The sequence below is a fragment of the Artemia franciscana genome, chromosome 16 (assembly GCF_032884065.1).
Source record: "Artemia franciscana chromosome 16, ASM3288406v1, whole genome shotgun sequence".
NCBI classification, from domain to species: domain Eukaryota; kingdom Metazoa; phylum Arthropoda; class Branchiopoda; order Anostraca; family Artemiidae; genus Artemia; species Artemia franciscana.
The window spans coordinates 36,437,051-36,459,886 of record NC_088878.1 but is presented as its reverse complement, the minus strand read 5'-3'; the positions used below and the strand labels follow the sequence as shown (position 1 = coordinate 36,459,886).

The 22,836-nt window shown below is 35.7% G+C and overlaps 1 protein-coding gene across 3 annotated transcripts in view; it reads left to right on the top strand.

Moving 5' to 3' along the window:
* Window positions 1–22,836, top strand: part of LOC136037402 (GRIP and coiled-coil domain-containing protein 2-like) — a 201,739-nt gene that overhangs the window by 51,072 nt on the left and 127,831 nt on the right. For all 3 annotated transcript variants that reach the window (XR_010619926.1, XR_010619927.1, XM_065720153.1), the window contains 2 exons: window positions 8,946–9,165; window positions 20,705–20,911. Coding sequence is in view for 1 of the 3 variants with exons in the window: in XM_065720153.1 (XP_065576225.1) it covers window positions 9,121–9,165; window positions 20,705–20,911 (252 nt within the window). In the remaining 2 variants the exon portion in view is untranslated. Of the gene's footprint in view, window positions 1–8,945; window positions 9,166–20,704; window positions 20,912–22,836 lie in introns of those variants that run through there.

Sequence of the window (22,836 nt, the reverse complement as noted above, 5' to 3'; positions counted from 1 at the left end):
CGTCTTTTTTTTATGTGGTAAATCACAGAACTGCACAGGGAATATAAACCTTATACAAAACTAACATGGCAAAGTGTCCAATGATGGCAAAATAGTCGTCTTTTTTATGTTGTAAAACCATAGGAGAGTAGAAAAAATCAGACGCCAAGAACTGCACAGGGAACATAAACCTTATACAAACCTAACACGGTAAAAGTCGAATGATGGCATAATAGTCGTCTTTTTTTATGTTGTAAAACCATAGGAGAGTAGAAAAATCAGACGCCAAGAACAGCACAGGGAACATAAACCTTATACAAACCTAACACGGTAAAATGTCGAATGATGGCAAAATAGTCGTCTTTTTTTATGTAGTAAAACCGTAGGAGAGTAGAAAAATAAGACGCCAAGAACTGCACAGGGAACATAAACCTTATACAAACCTAACTTGGTAAAATGTCGAATGATGGCAAAATAGTCGTTTTTTTTATGTTGTAAAACCATAGGAGAGTAGAAAAATCAGACGCCAAGAACAGCACAGGGAACATAAACCTTATACAAACCTAACACGGTAAAATGTTGAATGATGGCAAAATAGTCGTCTTTTTTTATGTAGTAAAACCGTAGGAGAGTAGAAAAATAAGACGCCAAGAACTGCACAGGGAACATAAACCTTATACAAACCTAACATGGTAAAATGTCGAATGATGGCAAAATAGTCGTTTTTTTTATGTTGTAAAACCATAGGAGAGTAGAAAAATCAGACGCCAAGAACTGCACAGGGAACATAAACCTTATACAAACCTAACACGGTAAAATGTCGAATGATGGCAAAATGTCGAATGATGGCAAAATAGTCGTCTTTTTTTATGTAGTAAAACCATAGGAGAGTAGGAAAATAAGACGCCAAGAACTGCACAGGGAACATAAACCTTATACAAACCTAACATGGTAAAATGTCGAATGATGGCAAAATAGTCGTCTTTTTTATGTTGTAAAACCATAGGAGAATAGAGAAATCAGACGCCAAGAACTGCACAGGGAACATAAACCTTATACAAACCTAGCATGGGAAAATGTCCAATGATGGCAAAATAGTCGTCTTTTTTTATGTTGTAAAACCCTAGGAGAGTAGAAAAATCAGACGCCAAGAACTGCACAGGGAACATAAACCTTATACAAACCTAACACGATAAAATGTCGAATGATGGCAAAATGTCGAATGATGGCAAAATAGTCGTCTTTTTTTTATGTAGTAAAACCATAGGAGAGTAGAAAATAAGACGCCAAGAACTGTACAGGGAACATGAACCTTATACAAACCTAACATGGTAAAATGTCGAATGATGGCAAAATAGTCGTCTTTTTTTTATGTGGTAAATCACAGAACTGCACAGGGAATATAAACCTTATACAAACCTAACATGGCAAAATGTCCAATGTGGCAAAATAGTCGTCTTTTTTTTTTGTTGTAAAACCATAGGAGAGTAGAAAAATCAGACGCCAAGAACTGCACAGGGAACATAAACCTTATACAAACCTAACACAGTAAAATGTCGAATGATGGCAAAATAGTCGTCTTTTTTTATGTTGTAAAACCATAGGAGAGTAGAAAAATCAGACGCCAAGAACAGCACAGGGAACATAAACCTTATACAAACCTAACACGGTAAAATGTCGAATGATGGCAAAATAGTCGTCTTTTTTTATGTAGTAAAACCGTAGGAGAGTAGAAAAATAAGACGCCAAGAACTGCACAGGGAACATAAACCTTATACAAACCTAACATGGTAAAATGTCGAATGATGGCAAAATAGTCGTTTTTTTTTATGTTGTAAAACCATAGGAGAGTAGAAAAATCAGACGCCAAGAACAGCACAGGGAACATAAACCTTATACAAACCTAACACGGTAAAATGTTGAATGATGGCAAAATAGTCGTCTTTTTTTATGTAGTAAAACCGTAGGAGAGTAGAAAAATAAGACGCCAAGAACTGCACAGGGAACATAAACCTTATACAAACCTAACATGGTAAAATGTCGAATGATGGCAAAATAGTCGTTTTTTTTTATGTTGTAAAACCATAGGAGAGTAGAAAAATCAGACGCCAAGAACTGCACAGGGAACATAAACCTTATACAAACCTAACACGGTAAAATGTCGAATGATGGCAAAATGTCGAATGATGGCAAAATAGTCGTCTTTTTTTATGTAGTAAAACCATAGGAGAGTAGGAAAATAAGACGCCAAGAACTGCACAGGGAACATAAACCTTATACAAACCTAACATGGTAAAATGTCGAATGATGGCAAAATAGTCGTCTTTTTTATGTTGTAAAACCATAGGAGAATAGAGAAATCAGACGCCAAGAACTGCACAGGGAACATAAACCTTATACAAACCTAACATGGTAAAATGTCGAATGATGGCAAAAAGTCGTCTTTTTTTATGTAGTAAAACCATAGGAGAGTAGGAAAATAAGACGCCAAGAACTGCACAGGGAACATAAACCTTATACAAACCTAACATGGCAAAGTGTCCAATGATGGCAAAATAGCCGTCTTTTTTTATGTTGTAAAAGCATAGGGGAGTAGAAAAATAAGACGCCAATAACTGCACAGGGAATATAAACCTTATACAATCCTAACATGGCAAAATATCCAATGATGGCAAAATAGTCGTCTTTTTTATGTAGTAAAACCATAGGAGCGGAGAAAAATCAGACGCCAAGAACTGCACAGTGAACATAAACCTTATACAAACCTAACATGGTAAAATGTCGAATGATGATAAAATAGTCGTCTTTTTTTATGTTGTAAAACCATAGGAGAGTATAAAAATAAGACGCCAAGAACTGCACAGGGAACATAAACCTTATACAAACCTAACATGGTAAAATGTCGAATGATGGCAAAATAGTCGTCTTTTTTTTATGTTGTAAAACCATAGGAGAGTAGAAAAATCAGACGCCAAGAACTGCACAGGAAATATAAAATTTATACAAACCTAACATGGCAAAAAGTCCAATGATGGCAAAAACGTCGTCTTTTTTTATGTTGTAAAACCACAGGAGCGTAGAAAAATCAGACGCCAAGAACTGCACAGTGAACATAAACCTTATACAAACCTAACATGGTAAAATGTCGAATGATGGCAAAATAGTCGTCTTTTTTATGTTGTAAAACCATAGGAGAGTAGAAAAATCAGACGCCAAGAACTGCACAGGAAATATAAAATTTATACTAACATAACATGGCAAAAAGTCCAATAATGGCAAAAACGTCGTCTTTTTTTATGTTGTAAAACCATAGGAGAGTAGAAAAATCAGACGCCAAGAACTGCACAGGAAATATAAACTTTATACAAACCTAACATGGCAAAATGTCCAATGATGGCAAAAACGTCGTCTTTTTTTATGTTGTAAAACCATAGGAGAGTAGAAAAGTCAGACGCCAAGAACTGCACAGGAAATAAAAACTTTATACAAACCTAACGTGGCAAAATGTCCAATGATGGCAAAAACGTCGTCTTTTTTTTTGTTGTAAAACCATAGGAGAGTAGAAAAATAACACGCCAAGAACTGCACAGGAAATATAAACTTTATACAAACCTAACATGGCAAATGTCCAATGATGGCAAAAACGTCGTCTTTTTTTATGTAGTAAAACCATAGGAGAGTAGAAAAATCAGACGCCAAGAACTGCACAGTTTCCTGTGCAGTTCTAATAACAAAACGTCCAATGATGGCAAAATAGTCGTCTTTTTTTATCTTGTAAAACCATAGGAGAGTAGAAAAATAACACGCCAAGAACTGTACAGGAAATATAAACTTTATACAAACCTAACATGGCAAATGTCCAATGATGGCAAAAACGTCGTCTTTTTTTATGTAGTAAAACCATAGGAGAGTAGAAAAATCAGACGCCAAGAACTGCACAGAAAAAATAAACTTTATACAAATCTAACATGGCAAAATGTCCAATGATGGGAAAAACGTCGTCTTTTTTTATGTTGTAAAACCATAGGAGAGTAGAAAAAAACACGTCAAGAACTGCACAGGAAATATAAACTTTATACAAACCTAACATGGCAAAACGTCGAATGATGGCAAAAACGTCGTCTTTTTTATGTAGTAAAACCATAGGAGAGTAGAAAAATCAGACGCCAAGAACTGCACAGGAAATATAAACTTTATACAAACCTAACATGGCAAAATGTCCAATGATGGCAAAATAGTCGTCTTTTCTATGTTGTAAAACCATAGGAGAGTAGAAAAATCAGACGCCAAGAACTGCACGGGGAACATAAACCTTATAGAAATCTAACATGGCAAAACGTCCAATGATGGCAAAATAGTCGTCTTTTTTATGTAGTAAAACCATAGGAACTGCACATTTTACCAGGTTAGGTTTTACTACAAACCTAACATGGCAAAATGTCCAATGATGGCAAAATATTCGTCTTTTTTTATGTCGTAAAACCATAGGGGAGTAGAAAAATAAGACGCCAAGAACTGTACAGGAAATATAAACTTTATACAAACCTAACATGGCAAAATGTCCAATGATGGCAAAATAGTCGTCTTTTTTAACATGGTAAAATGTCGAATGATGGCAGAATAGTCGTCTTTTTTTATGTAGTAAAAGTATAGGGGAGCAGAAAAATAAGACGCGAAAAACTGCAAATGGAACATAAACCTTAAACCATCATAATCATCATAGTAAATCATCACAGTCAAGGGAATACTTAATTAAATAAGTAGAATGGACATGGAGATTCAACCTCTAATCAAACGTGACAGGCTATGAAAATAATAAGTAATTTGATTTAAAATTTTATTTATTACTCATCCAGAAATTGTATTTTGTTTCTGCTTTTTGTGTCAAAGTTTGTATATTTGACATGTCAAATGTCACATATGTCAAACGTTCCATAGCGTAAATTTGTATTAGAGCTCGAGCCTACGCGTTGAATAAAATGTGTTCCGTGTAATTGCACAACATAATGTAAAGTCTCCAATTATGTTCTAGTATATAGGTTCTACTACATTATGTGAAAGAACCATTAAGTGGTTTTGCGTAATGTTTAACGTTTCAGTGTGAATGCTCTATAATGGCTGGAACTTTAGACAGTTCAAAAAAAAATATTAGACATTTTCTTTACAGAAACTATAAAGTTATAATTTATCAAATGGAATTGAACATTGTTATCCCTTACATTAAGGAAACTATTGTTGTTTAAAAAGGTTGAAAACATAAAGAATATGGCGCTGGACTTACAAACTTTACCGATGGTGCTGATCTCTATTACATAGAGCCATCTCCCCGCCAGCTATGCCACGTACATTCTTCCTGTTTACCTTCCCCAGATTTTTTTCGAGTACTCATTTAGAGCTGGGTTGAGTCTGGCTGAGTTTACGTTGAGGTTTTATTATGGAATACTAAAAGGGTATGTAATAGAGTGAAAATGTATCTGTGACGTAAAGCACCCACCAGCGAGAGTCAAAATGAAATCTGATTGGTCGAATTGGTTAAGTAGAAACTTACACATCCATTTATATCCTAAATAATTAGTGAAAAATGGGATTTCAATACTTAATAGAAAAGACCTCCAAATGCAGTCAGACAGTTTTTGGCAGTAGGGGTTGCCAAATAAGAAAAAGAAGTATAGGCGAATAACCAGCAAAAAATCACTTAAAAACTTAACGCACCAAATAGCCTGAGAAGATGTACTTTTTCTAAGAAGATTTGGTTGTCTTGAACGGACAGTTAATTTTTGAATTTTTACGGATGAAGATTGCATTGTCAAATTGCGGGCAAACAACGTTGTCAAATTTCATTAATTAGTTTTGCTTATTAATTGTCACTGCTTAGTAAGGCAACAGTGACAAAAATTTGGGAGTGTCTTAACTTTGTAACTGTGTTCTAGCATCCCTTATCCGACTTATCTGCTTAACATTGAGTCTCGTGGGCGCAATCCCTGAATGATAACAACAAATATATATCAGGCAATTTGTCAACTGAAACGCTATAGGCAACTAGGCGAATAACAACAGTAATCACGTGTACTTAGATCTAAACAAAGCTTATTTATGGATCCGTGAAGATGTGCCACATTTCAAAATTACCCTCTGTTTTTGTTCTCTGCATATGATTACACGTATTTTTTCCATGTTTCAAAAGATTGAATTCTTTGTCGTCGCTTATCTTCAGTAATCCTGTTTTTTCCATGGTTAGCAGGGATACCTTATTTGACAACTAATCCAGATCGTTTCAAGTAGCAATCCAACTAACCCAGCGTTTTCGAAACTTTGAGGCGCGCCTCCCTAGGGAGGTACGGGGTAGTCTAGGCGGGAGGGTGTGAATAATAGTCAGTTTTTACAAAAAATCAAATGAAGCTAAAACTATGCAGCCACACAGATTATTTTAACCCTTCTGTGACTGACAGGGTTTGGAGGCCCGGAACAACAAAAGCTAGATTTGCCATCTCAAGCTAAAACTAGTAGGATTTTATAGATACCGCTGATCAATTAAACGATCCCTAGAGACTATCTTTGCCATCTATTAGGCTCTCAGATACGCACTACAAAATTCGCGTAACAAGTAGAAGAAGAAACTGATGTAGCTAAAGCCGCATATTCAATTTGTGAAGAGAATTATACAACTGAAGATGTATTTTTTTTGCAAACTCATTCCTGGTAAAGCCACATCCGATGAAATTGCTAGCATAACTCTGGACCCACTGCATGCTCCACAGAGCAGATCAAACAGTTCGTGGTAACGAACTGTAGTAAGGAGCGACCCGGCTCAATAGTAACCGAACTCTAAAAAACGAAATTTTGATGCTAAAATATACATCAAAAGAATCGGATTTTATTCTATCAAACCTATGAATGAAGAAATTAAATTTTTTTTACAAAAGTAAAAAAGCTGTAAACTGCTTGAATAAAAGTTCATTATAAGTTATATTGTATACAAAGCTGTTTGGCGATGTGGGAGCTACTTACTCCTCCTTTGAACTCGAAGTGGAAATTAATATTTGATTAATTATGTTAATTAATATATTATTATATTAATAAAATAATATATATTGATAATATATATATTATAAATATATATTAGTATTATATATATTAATATATTAATTGATATATTAATATGAAGTGGAAATTATAATTTTTATCAAAGAAAACCAAAATGAGGATGGAAATATGTTTAGGCATGGTCATTTTTTTATTAAACTGACCTGTTTGGTGGACAGTTTCAGAGAATTTTTAATTCATTTATCGAATTTTCTTGATGATTTCAATTAAAAAAATATGCGTGGATACAGAATTTATTTACCGACGAAGAAGAGGACGAATTTGAATTAACAAGTAATGGGAAAGAAAACTTGATTGAATTCTTACTGAATTGAAAACTTGATTAATTCTTAAAAACAAAATTTTCAAAATCCATCTCTAATTCAATTTTTGTTTGGTATATAAAATAGTGAATATAAAATTTTGTCAAATGCATTGATGCCGATTAGAAAATCTATGCAAAATAGGATTTTCTGCATTAGCTGAAATTAAACCGAAACATCGTGTTTGTTTGGTTGTAGAAAAGAAGCTTCGTGGGGGTCATCCCATGACTCCATCTCGTGGGATGACTCCAGAAGCTTCGTGGGGGTCATCCCATGACTCCATCTCGTGGGATGACTCCAGAAGCTTCGTGGGGGTCATCCCATGACTCCATCTCGTGGGATGACTCCAGAAGCTTCGTGGAGTCATCCCATGACACCGAGGTTTGTAATAATTATGGGCAGACATATTCATCTCATTAATAGACAGTAATATAAGATTGTTATTCGTTTTCTTTGTTTGTAAGACTTAGTCTTATTAAATTTTGTAGTACCAAAAATTTTCATTTCTGTATTATTTTATAAAATTGAAGGCACCATATGACCAAACTTTTTTAAGGAAGTCCTGATAAAATAAAGTTAGGAAATCACTGCACCAACCTCTGACGTCATTTACGTTCCGTGGAACGCTTAGGATAAGCAATCGAGTTTGTCGGCTAAGTAATCTCGAATCCTCGGACGCACTACGTAATTTGGAACAGCCTAAAGAAAATCAGATTTTTCTCGGATATTTAGCCGGAAAAGGTCCAAGACGAGTTCAGAAGATAAAAATGTTTTATTTTTATGTCCCTAATACTTTAAGAAATGTAACTTAATTTCTTACGTGTCAGTATGGGAGTTCGGCTAGGAATTGTTGTCAGCTATGGGTTAGATGATATAAATTTTTAAACTCTGTCTGTTGCCTGTTACCAAGGTGAACAAAAGAGAAGAAATGAAACGAATTTCTATCCAAAAGATAAAAGTCCAGGAAAAAAAGTGAAAAATCTTTAAAAACGAATGAAAAGTAAAAGAATAAACATGGACATTCGACTTTACAGGGAATCTCGACTTTATCTTTTTTTTATTGGCTTATAAAAAGGTTATAATGCCTGCACCCAATATTATGACTGCACTTTTTCAAAGAACAACTTGTTACATCATAGCTGTTTTCATAAAATAGACCATAAATAAGCTTTTATGTTTTTATTTCTTTTTTTTTGTCAAAATTTGGGAACAGTTGCCCCTTCAACATTTTCCTTTTGCAGTCCTTGTATCCATGCCAGTCTGATCTTTTTAAGAAAAGAAGAAAACTTTATAAGATGAAATGTATAAAACTGTAATTTATATCCGTAACATTTTAACTCCTATTGGAAGGAAGGGGGGCTTTGGATTTATTCCAAGGAGATTCTGCATCCTCATACTCTTCGCTTAGCTTAAGGTATAATTTAGTTAAAATACTTTAAATTTAAGGGAATAATTTTTTTTGCATAGTTTAGTTTTCCCGCTATTTTTTCGACTCAGTTTAGGAAAATTTGTTACTCTTCTCCCCATTCCTTACACATATATTCATCAAGTTTTTTTTAGGAAAAGAAGAAAGCCTCAAACTTTCTAGAGCTAGAAATAGCAGATTACGAAAAGTCTGTCAAAGAACTAAACAAGCAATTAAAAGAAGCTAAAGACGACTGTATCTAGCCTTGAAGCATTGTTAAATGAAGAAAAATCGAAAGTTGAGTCTTTGGAAAAAAATCTATTAGAGTCGATGGAGAACAAACAGAAAGAGGAAGAGGTACAGCTGTCCTTAAAGGTAACTTTTTCTATAAATAAAATTAATAAAAGATTAATTGGTTAATAAAATTAATTAATAAAGTAATTAATTAATTAATTAAATTAATAAAAGATGCAACTATAAAAGTAACGGTGAAACTCTCAATCAAGAATCAATTCAATCAATCAAGAATACTTCAGACGAGTGGGACAAGGGAGGGAGGAGGAGGAACATATTCCTCTAAACTTTGTCACATTTTTTTTTAAATACATCTGCTTGAAGTAGAAAATTAACTGTATAAAAGTTTTTCTCGCTATTCCGCGCTCTAATCTAATAAGAGGATTATTTTTCAACAAAATAATTAATTCACTTTCAGTTCCGTTTGCTATTTTATTGCCCATTGCTTCTGCGCTGTTGCAGCATCTCCTCATTTAATCGTAATGTTTTCTACTTCCGTGGTGTGCCGTCGATGAAAGAGAGGGAGAAGTGTTATGGTCGTTTACCGGCTCGCCGCTGGTACCATCGACATCCCGGTGCAGTGCCGTTTAATCTGACGGCATCATCTCAGTGTAGTCAGCAATCAGGAAGAAAAAAAAAATCCTCCTTGAGGAAAAAAGAGGAAAATGAAACAGCTTACGGATGGAACGAAAACCCTGTTCCAACCCTGAATCACCCTTCCCGTGTGCGTTTTTTTTATTTTCTTCATTCCACCCTCGCTAGCGGCTACTGGACGGTCATGTAGAGATGATTAAGGGCTCATTCGAAATCTAGTATTTATATCTAGTTGCTTTATTTAAATTGGGATTCATAGCACTAGGTAAGTTGCATTTGACACCTAAAACGGCACTTTTGGTGCCATGTGTGGAATGGGAGGGGGGTACAAGAGGCTGATTAAACCCTATTCGGAAGGTCCTGTTGAAGACTCTACGGTATGAGTATGAACTCGATTGTACAATTGTCAAATGTCAGATGCAATTAAAAGTCCGTTTTATTAATATTTCAAAAAGTTATGTAGTAGGGAAAATATCTTAAGCCATCTTAGCTCAGTGCCATAACGCTCAGGGAGTAATGGGGTGAAAACACTTGTGGATTCCTTGTTTTTATTTTTTAAGTTTGTCAATGATAAAATTTCTTTCATTGGGGGCTAGAATCTCCTCCCCCTCAAAACCCCAATTATTCTAAAGTAGAGGCAGAATATGTGATTTAAAATATCGTTTAGTATTTATTTTTCCTTTATTTTATTTTTTTTCGTTTTTCTGGCGGTTGAGCTGTCATAGTAGGGTAAGATAAAGTTTAACATTGGGGCTGTGGTAGTGTTATCAACTTCGAAGGCAAAGTTATTAGATGTTCCGAAGTTTAAAAAAACAGATATCTTCAAATTTGATTCGATACCATAGGGGTTAGAGAATATCAGAAAAGCAACTGAGAGGGAGCCTGATTGCACTCCAGTAGCTTTTGATCTTAAAAAGGGACACAAGAACTTTCAGTTTTAATCTAGTGATCTCCCTACCAAGTTTATAAAATCAGCCCTTCAATTTGAAGTCTTGGAAAAAAGTTTTTGACACGATTCTGACCCTTTTTGAACGGGATTTCGGGGGAAGCAATGTTTCTTTTTATTTTGTTTCTGCATTGGGGACTTTTTACCCATAGTTTTTTTTTAAGTTTCTGGCCAATCGAAAAAGTTCGGCGCTATTTGAGCTCTTTTTTTGGAAGCAGTAATACTTTCAAAGGGAAAGTACTTTCAAACTTTCCTGTAATACTTTCAAAGTATCCTTTGAGTGATTTTTTCATTAATCCCCTTTGCCTTAAGACTTTGCTTAAGTTTCATATTAGTCTTTAAGTTTCGTATTAGGTAAGGTAAAGGTATTTTTATCATTTATTTTTTTTATCATTGGACCATGAAATTAGCTAGCTGCTGTTCTCTCTGTTAGGGACTAAATGGTCCCCTGAAACTATATTAATGTCCCATTGCTTTTTATGCGGTTATAATTACACATTTTTCTTGGGTTTCATTGTCCTGATATTAACCTAGCTTATAATTAATAAACTTACGTCAATGAGTTCAGCGTTTCTTCCAAGTTGTATGCCGCTTTCAAAGGGTAAGTAAGGGTAAGTAATACTTTCAAAATCCTTTGAGTGATTTTTTCATTAATCCCCTTTGCCTTAGGACTTTGCTTAAGTTTCGTATTAGTCTTTAAGTTTCATATTAGGCAAGGTAAAGGTAATGAATACGTCATCAGATTTTACAGTCCCTACCGGCGATGCCAATCTTCGTTTCATGGCCATTCAGTCAACAAGTGCAACTTGGGGCCAGCCTTCCTGTGCCTTCGCACACCCTTCCTGTTTAACTTCCCCAGATTTCGTTAGGTACCCTTTTAGGGTTGTATTGACTCTGGCTAAGCTTACAGAGTCACGCCACTGACCCTCTTTCAAACCAAATAACCACCGACACCAGGACTCGAACCCTTGTTCGTATTGGTCATATTGATCAGAAAAAAACTTTTAAGGCTCATTTTCGGGCCCCTTACCCCTCTCCCTACCCAATGTTGATGATCATTTTGATCAAGAAAATAATCCATGGAAGTTGCACGCCACGGGTCTCCCAAGATCTAACTTCCTCCCCCTTTTTCCAAATATAAAATATATTGAAGTTCTTAAGCCGAACTGGCTAGACATGACAATAAACATCAAAGAGAGTCTAAAAGAGATGTTTGTTTAACATCTAAAAACAAATAAAAACCACCACCAATAATAATATATAATGGATGAGTAGCGGCAATTGTATTTATTTATTATTATTGGTGGTGGTTTTTATTTGTTTTTAGTTTAGTTTTCTTTTTATCTTGTGCTGAGGACGCCTTGTTTGGATACAGGCAAAATATCCGCGTTGTTCTAGTCTTTCCTCTCTACTGGCCGTCGTCTTGTTTGAGGTTTTTTTTTGTAGAGTTTTATCTCTCTTTGTTGTTTATAAAATATATCTGTAAAGAATTGGCAGTTCGAATAATTTGCGGCTTTAAATTTACGTTTTTAATTACGGTTTTTTAATTTACGGCAGTTCGAATAATTTACGGCTCGTATCCTAGGGGTCTCGGGGCTATGTCATCCTTAGGTGCATTTTTTTTTTTTTACCATTTTTACAAAATGGGTGCCTCAAAATGTTCGTCAGATGTCCAAATGGGTTACAAAAGGAGCAGATATAAGACGGTTCTGGGATTGAGGCAGATTGCTCTCCAATCACTTAACTTTTAAAAAAGGAAGTAGAACTCTTAATTTCCGAATGAATGAGCATCCTCTGAAGTCTCTATGGCCAGGAGGGGGGAAGGGGGAGCAAAGAGGGGGCATCCCCCTTCGACACAGAATAAATTCTGCTCATTTTAGGGTTCAATGTTACTCTTTAGTTTCATATGGTGTAGACCAGAAATATTCCTGGAAATCAAGTGAGACTAGTCTTGACCTTCCCCCTACTTACTAAGTTTATATTTCAATAAGAGTTAAGATGCACGTTTTGAGGTATCTGTTCCCCGCCTACACAATGACCCACCACTCCTCCTTCATAGCATCTTATGTACAATTAATACTTTTCTTCCTTCTTTTTATTTGTCTTAGTTTTCCTTTTGCTGCTCAATTTGTCCTTTTTGAAGAATTCTCCAGGGGAGCTTTCCGGGGGGAATAAGCAGGGCCCCCTCTCACTCAGCCTGTCACGTTTGCGCAAAACGTTATACACATTAATAGGCTTCGCTCAAGCTCGGCTTAAAATAAAAAAAAGTCAATGGAGAATGGGATTGGTTGCGGGGACTGGGGAGGGAAGGTATTTGAGACAAAAAAATTGGAATTGCTCAGAATCATAAATAAATTGGATCTGCCTCAGTGGGAGGGCTTGGAGGCTCTCCCCCACTTTTAAGGCTAAACTCAAAGGAGGGTGAGGGAGCTCCCGCGTTCTTATTGAGAAAAATTTAGCGTCTGCGATAGTTTCTTCGAAATAAATTCTTACTAATTTTTCGGTCAGCTTGGAAGGTCAAAGGAGGGTGAGGGACCTCCCGCGTTCTTATTGAGAAAAATTTAGCGTGTGCGATAGTTTCTTCGAAATAAATTCTTACTATTTTTTTGGTCAGCGTGGAAAACTTCCACGTGGATTTTAAAATTATAAGTTACATCGCAACTACCCGCAACATTTCGAAAGTATAATTTTGTGGAATTCTACTCTTCATCTGAAGAGCTTATGGATATTACTGAAATAGACGAAGCTGTCAAAGAACAAGTTGACTTGTACCTAAATTTAGTAAATGAAGCTCCAAGAGCTAATAGGTCGAACCCATTTTACAAGTGAAAACCTATGCATTACTTTCTGGAAGGGTATAAGAAAGCGCATCCGAGTAATGGCAGCCTTTGCATAAATGGTTGTTGGGTGGCCGACCACGAGTGCAGCAACCGAGCGTGTCTTCTCAGCGACGGGTTGGGTTGTCGGCTAAGAGATCTTCAAGAGCTAATAGGTCAGAGCCATTTTACAAATGAAAACCTATGCATTAATTTCTGGAAGGGTATAAGAGAGCGCATCCAAGTGGTGGCAGCCTTTACATAAATGGTTGTTGGGCAGCCGACCACGAGTGCAGCAACCGAGCGTGTCTTCTCAGCGACGGGTTGGGTTGTCGGCTAAGAGATCTTCAAGAGCTAATAGGTCAAAGCCATTTTACAAATGAAGACCTATGCATTACTTTCTGGAAGGGTATAAGAGAGCGCATCCAAGTGGTGGCAGCCTTTGCATAAATGGTTGTTGGGTGGCCGACCACGAGCGCAACAACCGAGCGTGTCTTCTCAGCGACGGGTTGGGTTGTCTGCTAAGAGATCCTCAATTAGTCCAGTGATAATCAACCAGCTGCAGTTCGTCTATGTCAACCTCAAGCCGGTGCAGGATCAAGTCCAGCTAAAGAATGATTTAACTGAAAGATTATAAATTTTGTTTTATATTTTAACCAAATTGCGTTCGTGTTATACATCCGCACATATTTCAGTAAAAAACCGTTTTCAGCAGCGTGCCAGTTGGGTACCATGTCCATATTTTATTAAAACACGCTTTCATCGCCCTATTCTACATCATCTTGACACAGGTCAATAGGATATTCATTGATCTAGGACTAGGACCAAGTAAGACTTGCATCAAAATGCGATGTTTCCCTTTATTTTTGGCATGAATGTTAAATTTTATTAGTAAACGTCCCGGCGTCATGCGTCGTGGGTTGATTCTCAGAAAACAAAGCAGAAGTCCTGAAGATGATTTTTTCACCTGTAGCAAGTACTTTATTTTAATTTTTCAAAACGTTATCAAACCGTCAAGTTCCCCCCTCAAAAGTACATCGCCATAACGAAATCCCGAAACAAGGTTCGTTGCGTGACATACATTCTACTGACAATTTTTTGGGTCGCGTCCCGAGGCGCGACGCTATTTTCCCTTACGTGCAGATACTCGACGCCAGAAAGACAGCCGCACAGCTTCGGGCTCTACTTCTTTGATTTTGTATTTTATCTTTTTACTTTTTTAGTTAATCTTTCTATATCAGCCTCAGAACTGCTCAATTGCCAGTTTTTGCTAAATATAATACTATTTGTGAAATAAGTACCGAACCTATTCTCATTTTGGATTTCTAAATTGCATTATCAACCTCATATTTGCAATCAACAACTTTTTTATTTTCGTATTTGTTTTAATGGACCAGTTTGTCAGTAATGAACTAATTCCTTGTTTCAGGCTTATAATGCTTATTGGGTTGGTTTCCATTTGAGTTACTTTTTTTCACAATAAATTTTCAATAACAGAAAGTAACTGCAAGTCTTCTCCGTAAAGCTGAATTACCAAGAAGTGACAACTTCATAAACGACATAGTATATTCATAGTATATTCGTAAGGCGAATTAATAACATGTTACTAATTGTTTGTTACTAAAATGATCGCAAAAAAAGAATTTGCGAAAAATAGATTTTTAATAACAGAAAGTAACTGCAAGTCTTCTCCGTAAAGCTGAATGACCAGGAAGTGACAACTTCACAAGCGACATTTTCAATATCATACTTTGGAAAAGCCTGGATCACTGTTGTTAGTTACGTGTTAGTTTGTCCCTATATTTTCTCTAATTGGTTAATAATTATTAAGTTTTTAAAACCAACATTAATGTTTATAGTATATCGGGCGATCTACAGATTAATAACGTGAATTACTAACATGATACTAATTTTTGGTTACTAACATGATCACGAAAAAAAAGAATTGAATATTGCAAGGAGCTGCAAAAAAAAAAAAAAAAAAAAAAAAAAAAAAAAAAAAAAAACAAGTACTGTTTCACGGTCAACACCTTAAGATAGTAAAACCGCGTTGTTTTGGTAAAGATGAAGGATATGAGGGTGAAAGTTGGACTTTAGGCTGTTTGTCCAAAGTTCGTGGCAAGTTGGTGTTACCTGATATCAACGGAAGTTTTAATGAAACTAAATTTAGACCGTAAATACGACAGTTTTATTTACGTTTAGACCGACATAAGAAGTAAAGTAAGAGCCAAGGATAATTTTTAGATCCCCTTTTTTTGAAAATCATCAATTTTAGATATCTCATCTTGGTGAGATATGATGGCCAGACAAGAAAACTGTATTCAAGAGGGGAGGGGAGGGGGGTCGAAAAAAATTACAATCAATAGTTCCTTAAATATTTTCGGAATACAAATATTTTACGTTGAAAAGGGATTTTGCAAAAACTGGCAGAAATATCATTTTAGATGTCACGTATAATAATTAAAAGCTACTGTCTTTGAGCTGTCTTGAACTTAAGGTCACTGTCATTTAACTTAAGGTTATTGTCTTTAAACTTAAGATCTTTGTCTTACTAAATACATAGCTGCTTTACAGATTCTTTGGTCTTCAGTTCTAAGTCACTGTAGTCAGTTCTATTGGTTTTTACAGAAGGAAATTGGTTCGAGAGATTTTTTTTTACTCTTTAAAGCGAGCTAGTTAAGTTATCTGAAAATTCAAGAAGATTTTGGTGATGGTTCTAATGTGGCCTAATGTGGTTCTCCGGAATGCCAGGAAATGATAGTACAATTAGACTTATTCCCATTTGAAAGAGCAGTCGTGGTTCTGGCCTCTTTGCACCCAGAGGCAAAATATGGATCAGTGCCTCCCCCCCCTGTCTTCCACAAAATCTTTCAGCCAAATTTTAACAAGATTTTCATTTCTTAACAAAATTATTTTCGATGTATTCGTTTATTTAATCGTTTTTAATTAATTAATAATTTATTGATCATTTTCATTTATTACCTGCACTCTCTACTTTATTTTATTTACATGAAGTTTTAAAAACTACAAAATGATTATAACCGTTAGATTTTTTATCTGAAATTTTGCGCCCCTAAAATTTCTGTGCCCGGGGCAAGAGCCTCCTCTGCTCCTCCCCTATAACAGCCTCTGTAAAAGAGGGTCAAAATGCTCCCGACCAGACAGGAAACTGCCTTTTGTAACGGGATTCGTTGCGTCAAGTTTTATAGCTTCATCTAGAACATTAGGCGGTCCAGATCGTCAAAGGCTCTTATATTATCAGCAAAATAGCTCCATAATTAGGGAAACTACTTAATTATTCATGTATCCACAATTCCACTATGTCTCTGTTACAAACTGAGAATTAACCGCGTATCTTCGACTAAACAAATTCAAAACCTCTTTTTGGATTTCGTGAAAAATAAGACTGGGCCACAAGAGGCCTCAAAGTCTATTGGTGTGACCCAGGTCGAATTAACCTCGCATCTTCGACTAAACAAGCTCCAAGCCTCTCGTTAGATTTCGTGAAAAATAAAGCTTTGGGCCAGAAAAGAACTCAAAGTATATTGGTGTGACCCAGGTCGAACTAACCATGTATCTTCGACTAAACAAATTCAAAACCTCTAGTTATATTTCGTGAAAAATCAGACTTTGGGCCAGAAGGGGCCACAAAGTACATCGGTGTTACCCAGGTTGAATTAACCTCGTATCTTCGACTAAACAAATTCAAAACCTCTAGTTAGAATTCATAAAAAATAAGACTTTGGGCCAGAAGAGACCTCAAAGTATATTGGTGTGACCCCAGTCGAACTAACCTCGTGTCTTCGACTAAACAAATTCAAAATCTCTATTGAAATTTCGTGAAAAATAAGACTTTGGGCCAAAAGAGGCCTTAAAGTATATTGGTGTAACCCAGGTCGAATTAACCTCGTATCTTCGACTAAACAAATTCAAAACCACTTGTTAGATTTCGTGAAAAATAAGATTGGGGCCAGAAGAGACCTCAAAGTATATTGGTGTGACCCAGGTCTAATTAACCTCGTATCTTAAATAAACAAGTTCAAAACCTCTAGTTACATTTCGTGAAAAATCAGAGTTTGGGCCAGAGGAGTATTGGCCAGAGGTCTCAAAGTATATTGGTGTGACCCAAGTCCTAAATTAATAACATTTACATTGTTAGTTTCTAAATGGTTTTACATGCTTTAACATGCATCAAGTTTTATAGCTTCATCCAGAACAATTAGGCGGTCCAGGTCATCAAAGGCTTTTGTAATATCGACAAAATAGCTCCGGAAGATATCACTTAATTATTCATGTATCCACAATTCCGGTATATGTCTTGGTTATAAACTAAGAATTAACCTCATATCTTCGACTAAATAAATTCAAAACCTCTAGTTAGATTTCGTGAAAAATAACACTTTGGGCCAGAAGAGACCTCAAAGTATATTGATGTGACCCGTGTCGAATTAATCTCGTATCTTCGACTGAGCAAATTCAAAACCTCTAGTTAGATTTCGTGAAAATTAGGACTTTGGTCCAGAAGAGGCCTCAGTCTATTGGTGTGAACCAGTTTGAATTAACCTCGTATCTTCGACGAAAGAAATTCTAAACCTCTATTTAGATTTCGTGAAAAATAAAACTTTGGGCCAGATGAGGCCTCAAAGTATATTGGTGTGACCCAGTCAAATTAACCTCGTATCATCGACTAAGCAAATTCAAAGCCTCTAGTTAGATTTCGTGAAAATTAAGACTTTAGTCCAAAAGAGGCCTCAAGGTGTATTAGTGTGACCCAGGTCGAATTAACCTCATATCTTCGATTAAACAAATTCAAAACCAACTGTAGAACCAAATAGTTCTATATCTGTGACCTCCATCTATATCTGTGACCTTCCTGTGACCATTCAGAGCTATCAATGGTAGAAAGGGGTTTGCAAAACGGATTTATAAAACCTAATTGTCTATTTGTAATCAAACAGTTCGTGGTAACGAACTGTAGTAAGGAGCGACCCGGCTCAATAGTAAACGAAACTCTAAAAAACGGAATTTGGATGCTAAAATATACATCAAAAGAATCAGATTTTCATGCTGATTTTAAATATATAAGTTTCATCAAATTTGGTCTTTGTCATCAAAAGTTACGAGCTTGAGAAAATTTGTCTCATTTTAGAAAATAGGGGAAAACACACCTTAGAATTCAGCGTATCAGAGAACCCTATAGAAAAATTTTCAAGCTCCTATCTACAAAAATGTGGAATTTCGTATTTTTTGCCAGAAGACAAATCACGGGTGCGTGTTTATTTGTTTGTTTTTGTTTTTTTTTCCAGGGGTCATCGTATCGACCAAGTGGTCCTAGAATTTTGCAAGAGGGCTCATTCTAACCGAAATGAAAAGTTCTAGTACCCTTTTTAAGTGACCAAAAAAATTGGTGGGCACCTAGGCCCCCTCCCACGCTCATTTTTTCTCCAAAGTCAACAGATCAAAATTTTGAGATAGCCATTTTGTTCCGCATACTCAAAAACCATAAAACTATGTCTTTGGGAATGACTTACTCCCCCACAGTCCCTGGGGGAGGGGCTGCAAGTTACAAACTTCGACCAGTGTTTACATATAATAATGGTTATTGGGAAGTGTACAGTCGTTTTCAGGGGATTTTTTTTTGGTTTTGGAGGTGGGGTTGAGGGAAGGGGGCTCTGTGGGAGGATCTTTCCTTGGAGAAATATGTCATGGGGGAACAGAAATTCAATGAAAAGGGCGCAGGATTTTCTAAAATTACTATAAAAAAAAAACAATGAAAAAATAAACATGGAAAAATTTTTTCAATTGAAAGTAAGGAGTAGCATTGAAACTTAAAACGAACAGAGATTATTACGCATATGAGGGGTTCTAAAAATATTTTAGGATAAAGAGCGAGGTATTTAGGAGGAGATAAATACCTCGCTCTTTATGCTATAGTATTTTTAGTAATTTCAACTATTTATTCTACGGCCTTTCTGATTCAGGGGTCATTCTTAAAGAATCGGCACAAAACTTACGATTTAGTGTAAAGAGCAAGGTATTAACGAGGGTACAAACCCCCTCATTATACATAATAAAAATTTAAGAATATAAAAGTTTGTTACGTAAGTTAATTCTTAAGTTACGTATATTTTTTACTAATAAAAAAATTCGTTAAAAATTAAAATTTATAGTTGCCTTTTTGTGTAACCGAAAAATTGCATGGCAACTAGGCCTCCTTCCCCATCCCTTATTTCTCGAAATAGTCTGATCAGAACTAAGAGCAAGCCATTTAGCAAAAAAGGAATTAAAATGTAAATTTCATTTTAATAATTTATGCGGATTGCGGAGGGTTGTACCCTCCGCAATCCTTCGCTCTTTTCGCTAAAGTTTGACTCTTTACCACAATTCTGCTTTTTATAACAATTAAAAGCTTACTCCGTATATGAAATGGGTTGTCCCCTCCGCAATCCCTCGCTCTTTACGTTAAAGTTTTTAATTGTTTTAAAAAGTAGAATTGTGGCAATAGTCTGATCACTAATCACAATCACTAAGTTTGACTCTTTCTCTTAACTCTACATTTTAAAACAGTAAAAAAAACTTTAGCGTAAAGAGCGGGGCGTTGAGAAGGAAAAGCCCCTTTCATATACGGAGTAATTTCTGTTCGTTTTAAGTTTTAATGTCGCTCCTTACTTTCATTTAAAAACTTGTTTTTTTATTTAATAAACTGTAGAACCAAATAGTTCTAAAGCTGTGACCAACCATCCACCAAAACGAACAATCCAAAACTAAAACTTGCTTTCATTATGAACTCATAATCCCGATTGTTAATGGAACAGTTGGCGAATTACTGATGGATTATCATTTCCATGATCCTTATCATGTCATTCCTGTTTGCCAGAATTGCAATCCTGTTTGTCAGGGAAAGGGCCTTAAATTGGGGTCAATCTTAACGGAGGATTGACCTTGCTGAATTAAAAAGTCAAAATGTATGTATCAGTGTCAGCTGACTTCCGCTCTGACGTTCCATGCAAAAAAGTAACGCCATTTTTAGGAGTTTTAGACTATTTTTCGAAATTTCCTTAAATTTGTTTAAAAAAAAAATTGACTATTTAGACTTATTTAGATAATAATTACCCATCCTGATTAAGCTAGGAATCGCAATTTTTCTCACTTACCAGTTTTTTTTAACGTGTTTTTTAGTTTTTCTGGCTACTATCGGTTGTGGTTCGTTCTTACTATGTTCCAGCTGGCTAGTTTTCATAATTAAATCTTTCGTAATTTTAAGACCAGTATTACAAACTATGAGGAACAATTGGCTGAGCTCCGTAAGAAACTCGAATCCAACGAAACTGAAAAGACGATGCTGTCAGCCACAATAACTCAGCTTCAGTCACAAATGGATGGACTGCAAACAGAGATTGCAGACTGGGCAGCCAAGTGTGAGAAAATCAGTGGAACTTTGCTATCAACCAAAGAAAACAACCATCGAAAGGTAAAAACTGCGCAAATGTTTTGATACTGTTGGTTTTGTAAACGTAGTTTACGTTAAGTACGCCACGTATTTTGTCATTGTAGTTTGCATTAATTTGTGTCATAGCTCTTTTTTACGTTAGATTTACGACAATGGCGGTGTACCTCGCCCCTCTTGATGATTTTGCTTTAGCTGTTGCTTAAAAGTTGGGACCAATACCAAATGGCAAAAGAAACTTTGTCCCTGAAGCAAGACTCTTTCGCCAAGATTGGTCCGGAGGGCCCCTGGAAATTCTAGAAGTTGTGACCCAATAACTTTTGTCAGTATATTGTAGTTATTACCAACGAGAGAGAGAGAGAACGATTTATTGAAAAACATATAAGCAAAAAAGTATTGCTAACGGTAAGAAATACCTTTGGGTACATAAGAAGTCAACATTACCCCTTGTATCGTGAGAATGAACAGTAGATCTAATGGACAATAAATCACCAAAACTACGAGGCTTAATATCCTGGTGAAGTCCACAAATAAACCACAATATGTAGAATTCGGGAAGGCCTGAAGCCGGCAAAATTTAAAAAACTGGGTAAATTTCTCAAACAGATCTACGTGGGAGATATGCCGGCTAAAATCCTTACTGCATGATTTTGTAGAACTCTTATGATTTTTAGGAGAGAAGGAAAAGTAGAGAGCCAGATGCTCCAGAAATAAAGTATGTACGGGCGTATTAAAGAAAAATAATGATGGCTAAGGCTTTGGTCTACATCTTGCCAGAATTTTACTAGTTAAAGTTATTTGTTGCTTAACAGATAAGTTTCATTTATTACAATCCCAAAGTATTTCAAAGACGCAGCCTGTTTTATAACGCTTTTGGACATATCTAATTCCTTGATCCATGGGTAAAAGCCCGGTAATCGTGAGAGAATAATAAAATTAGACTTAGTCATGTTAATCCTTAGTTTATTTACCCTCAGCCATGCTGCAATCCTATTGACTGATTTCTTCTTTGAAATCTGCAGAAACTCTGCTGTGCTAATGGCTGTTGTGTCATCGACGAAAAGTTTCATCAGTGGGGTTTATCGTTAGTTCATGTATTTTGTAGTAAAAATTATTTAGACAGTTTGGTAGATCATTAATAAATATCAAGAATAACATAGGACCAAGAACTTATCCTTGTGGAACACCTTTTTTTTTAAACTCGTTTTCTTCCTTATGACGAATCATTTAGTTGAACATACTGATAACGATTACTTAAAAAACATCTTAAAAAGTTGAAAGATTTTCCCCTCAAACCATACATCTCATATTTCTTCATTTTTTTCATATTTCCTCAGTTTCGAAAGTTTTCATCAGATCTAAAAATACAGCACCTACTTTAAAACCTTTATCTAATATGTCATTAATAATAGTTGTCAAATAAATTACCGCCTATTCCGTTGTCCTTTTTTTACGGAACCCAAATTGTGTCTTTACCAGTAACTTATGATCCTCCAAACGCTTATCATTCTAATACTGAAGCACTTCTCTTAAACACAGGAAACGATCGGTAAAAAAGATATCTGTATATAGTTAATCTGGGTCATTTTGAATACCACACTTATGAACTGGTATTACACGGACAGCTTTAAAACAATCTGGGATTTTTCATTGACGAAAACACTCATTAATTAACCGACATAAAACTTCAGATACAACAAGGAAAATAATTTAATTGTTTTTAAAGTAATGTGATCGCTACCAGATGAATTACTACGCAACCCATAAATATTTTTTAAATTTCATCAAGTGTTACAAGTCTAAGATGAAGAGATACATCAATCGAATCCCTCTCTAAGGACTTGAACGTCGAATCGCCAGTACCAGGTACAATTGACATTGCTAGATTCGAACCAACATTCGAAAAATAACCCTGAAAGTCATTACTTATATCATTTTCAAACTTCGAA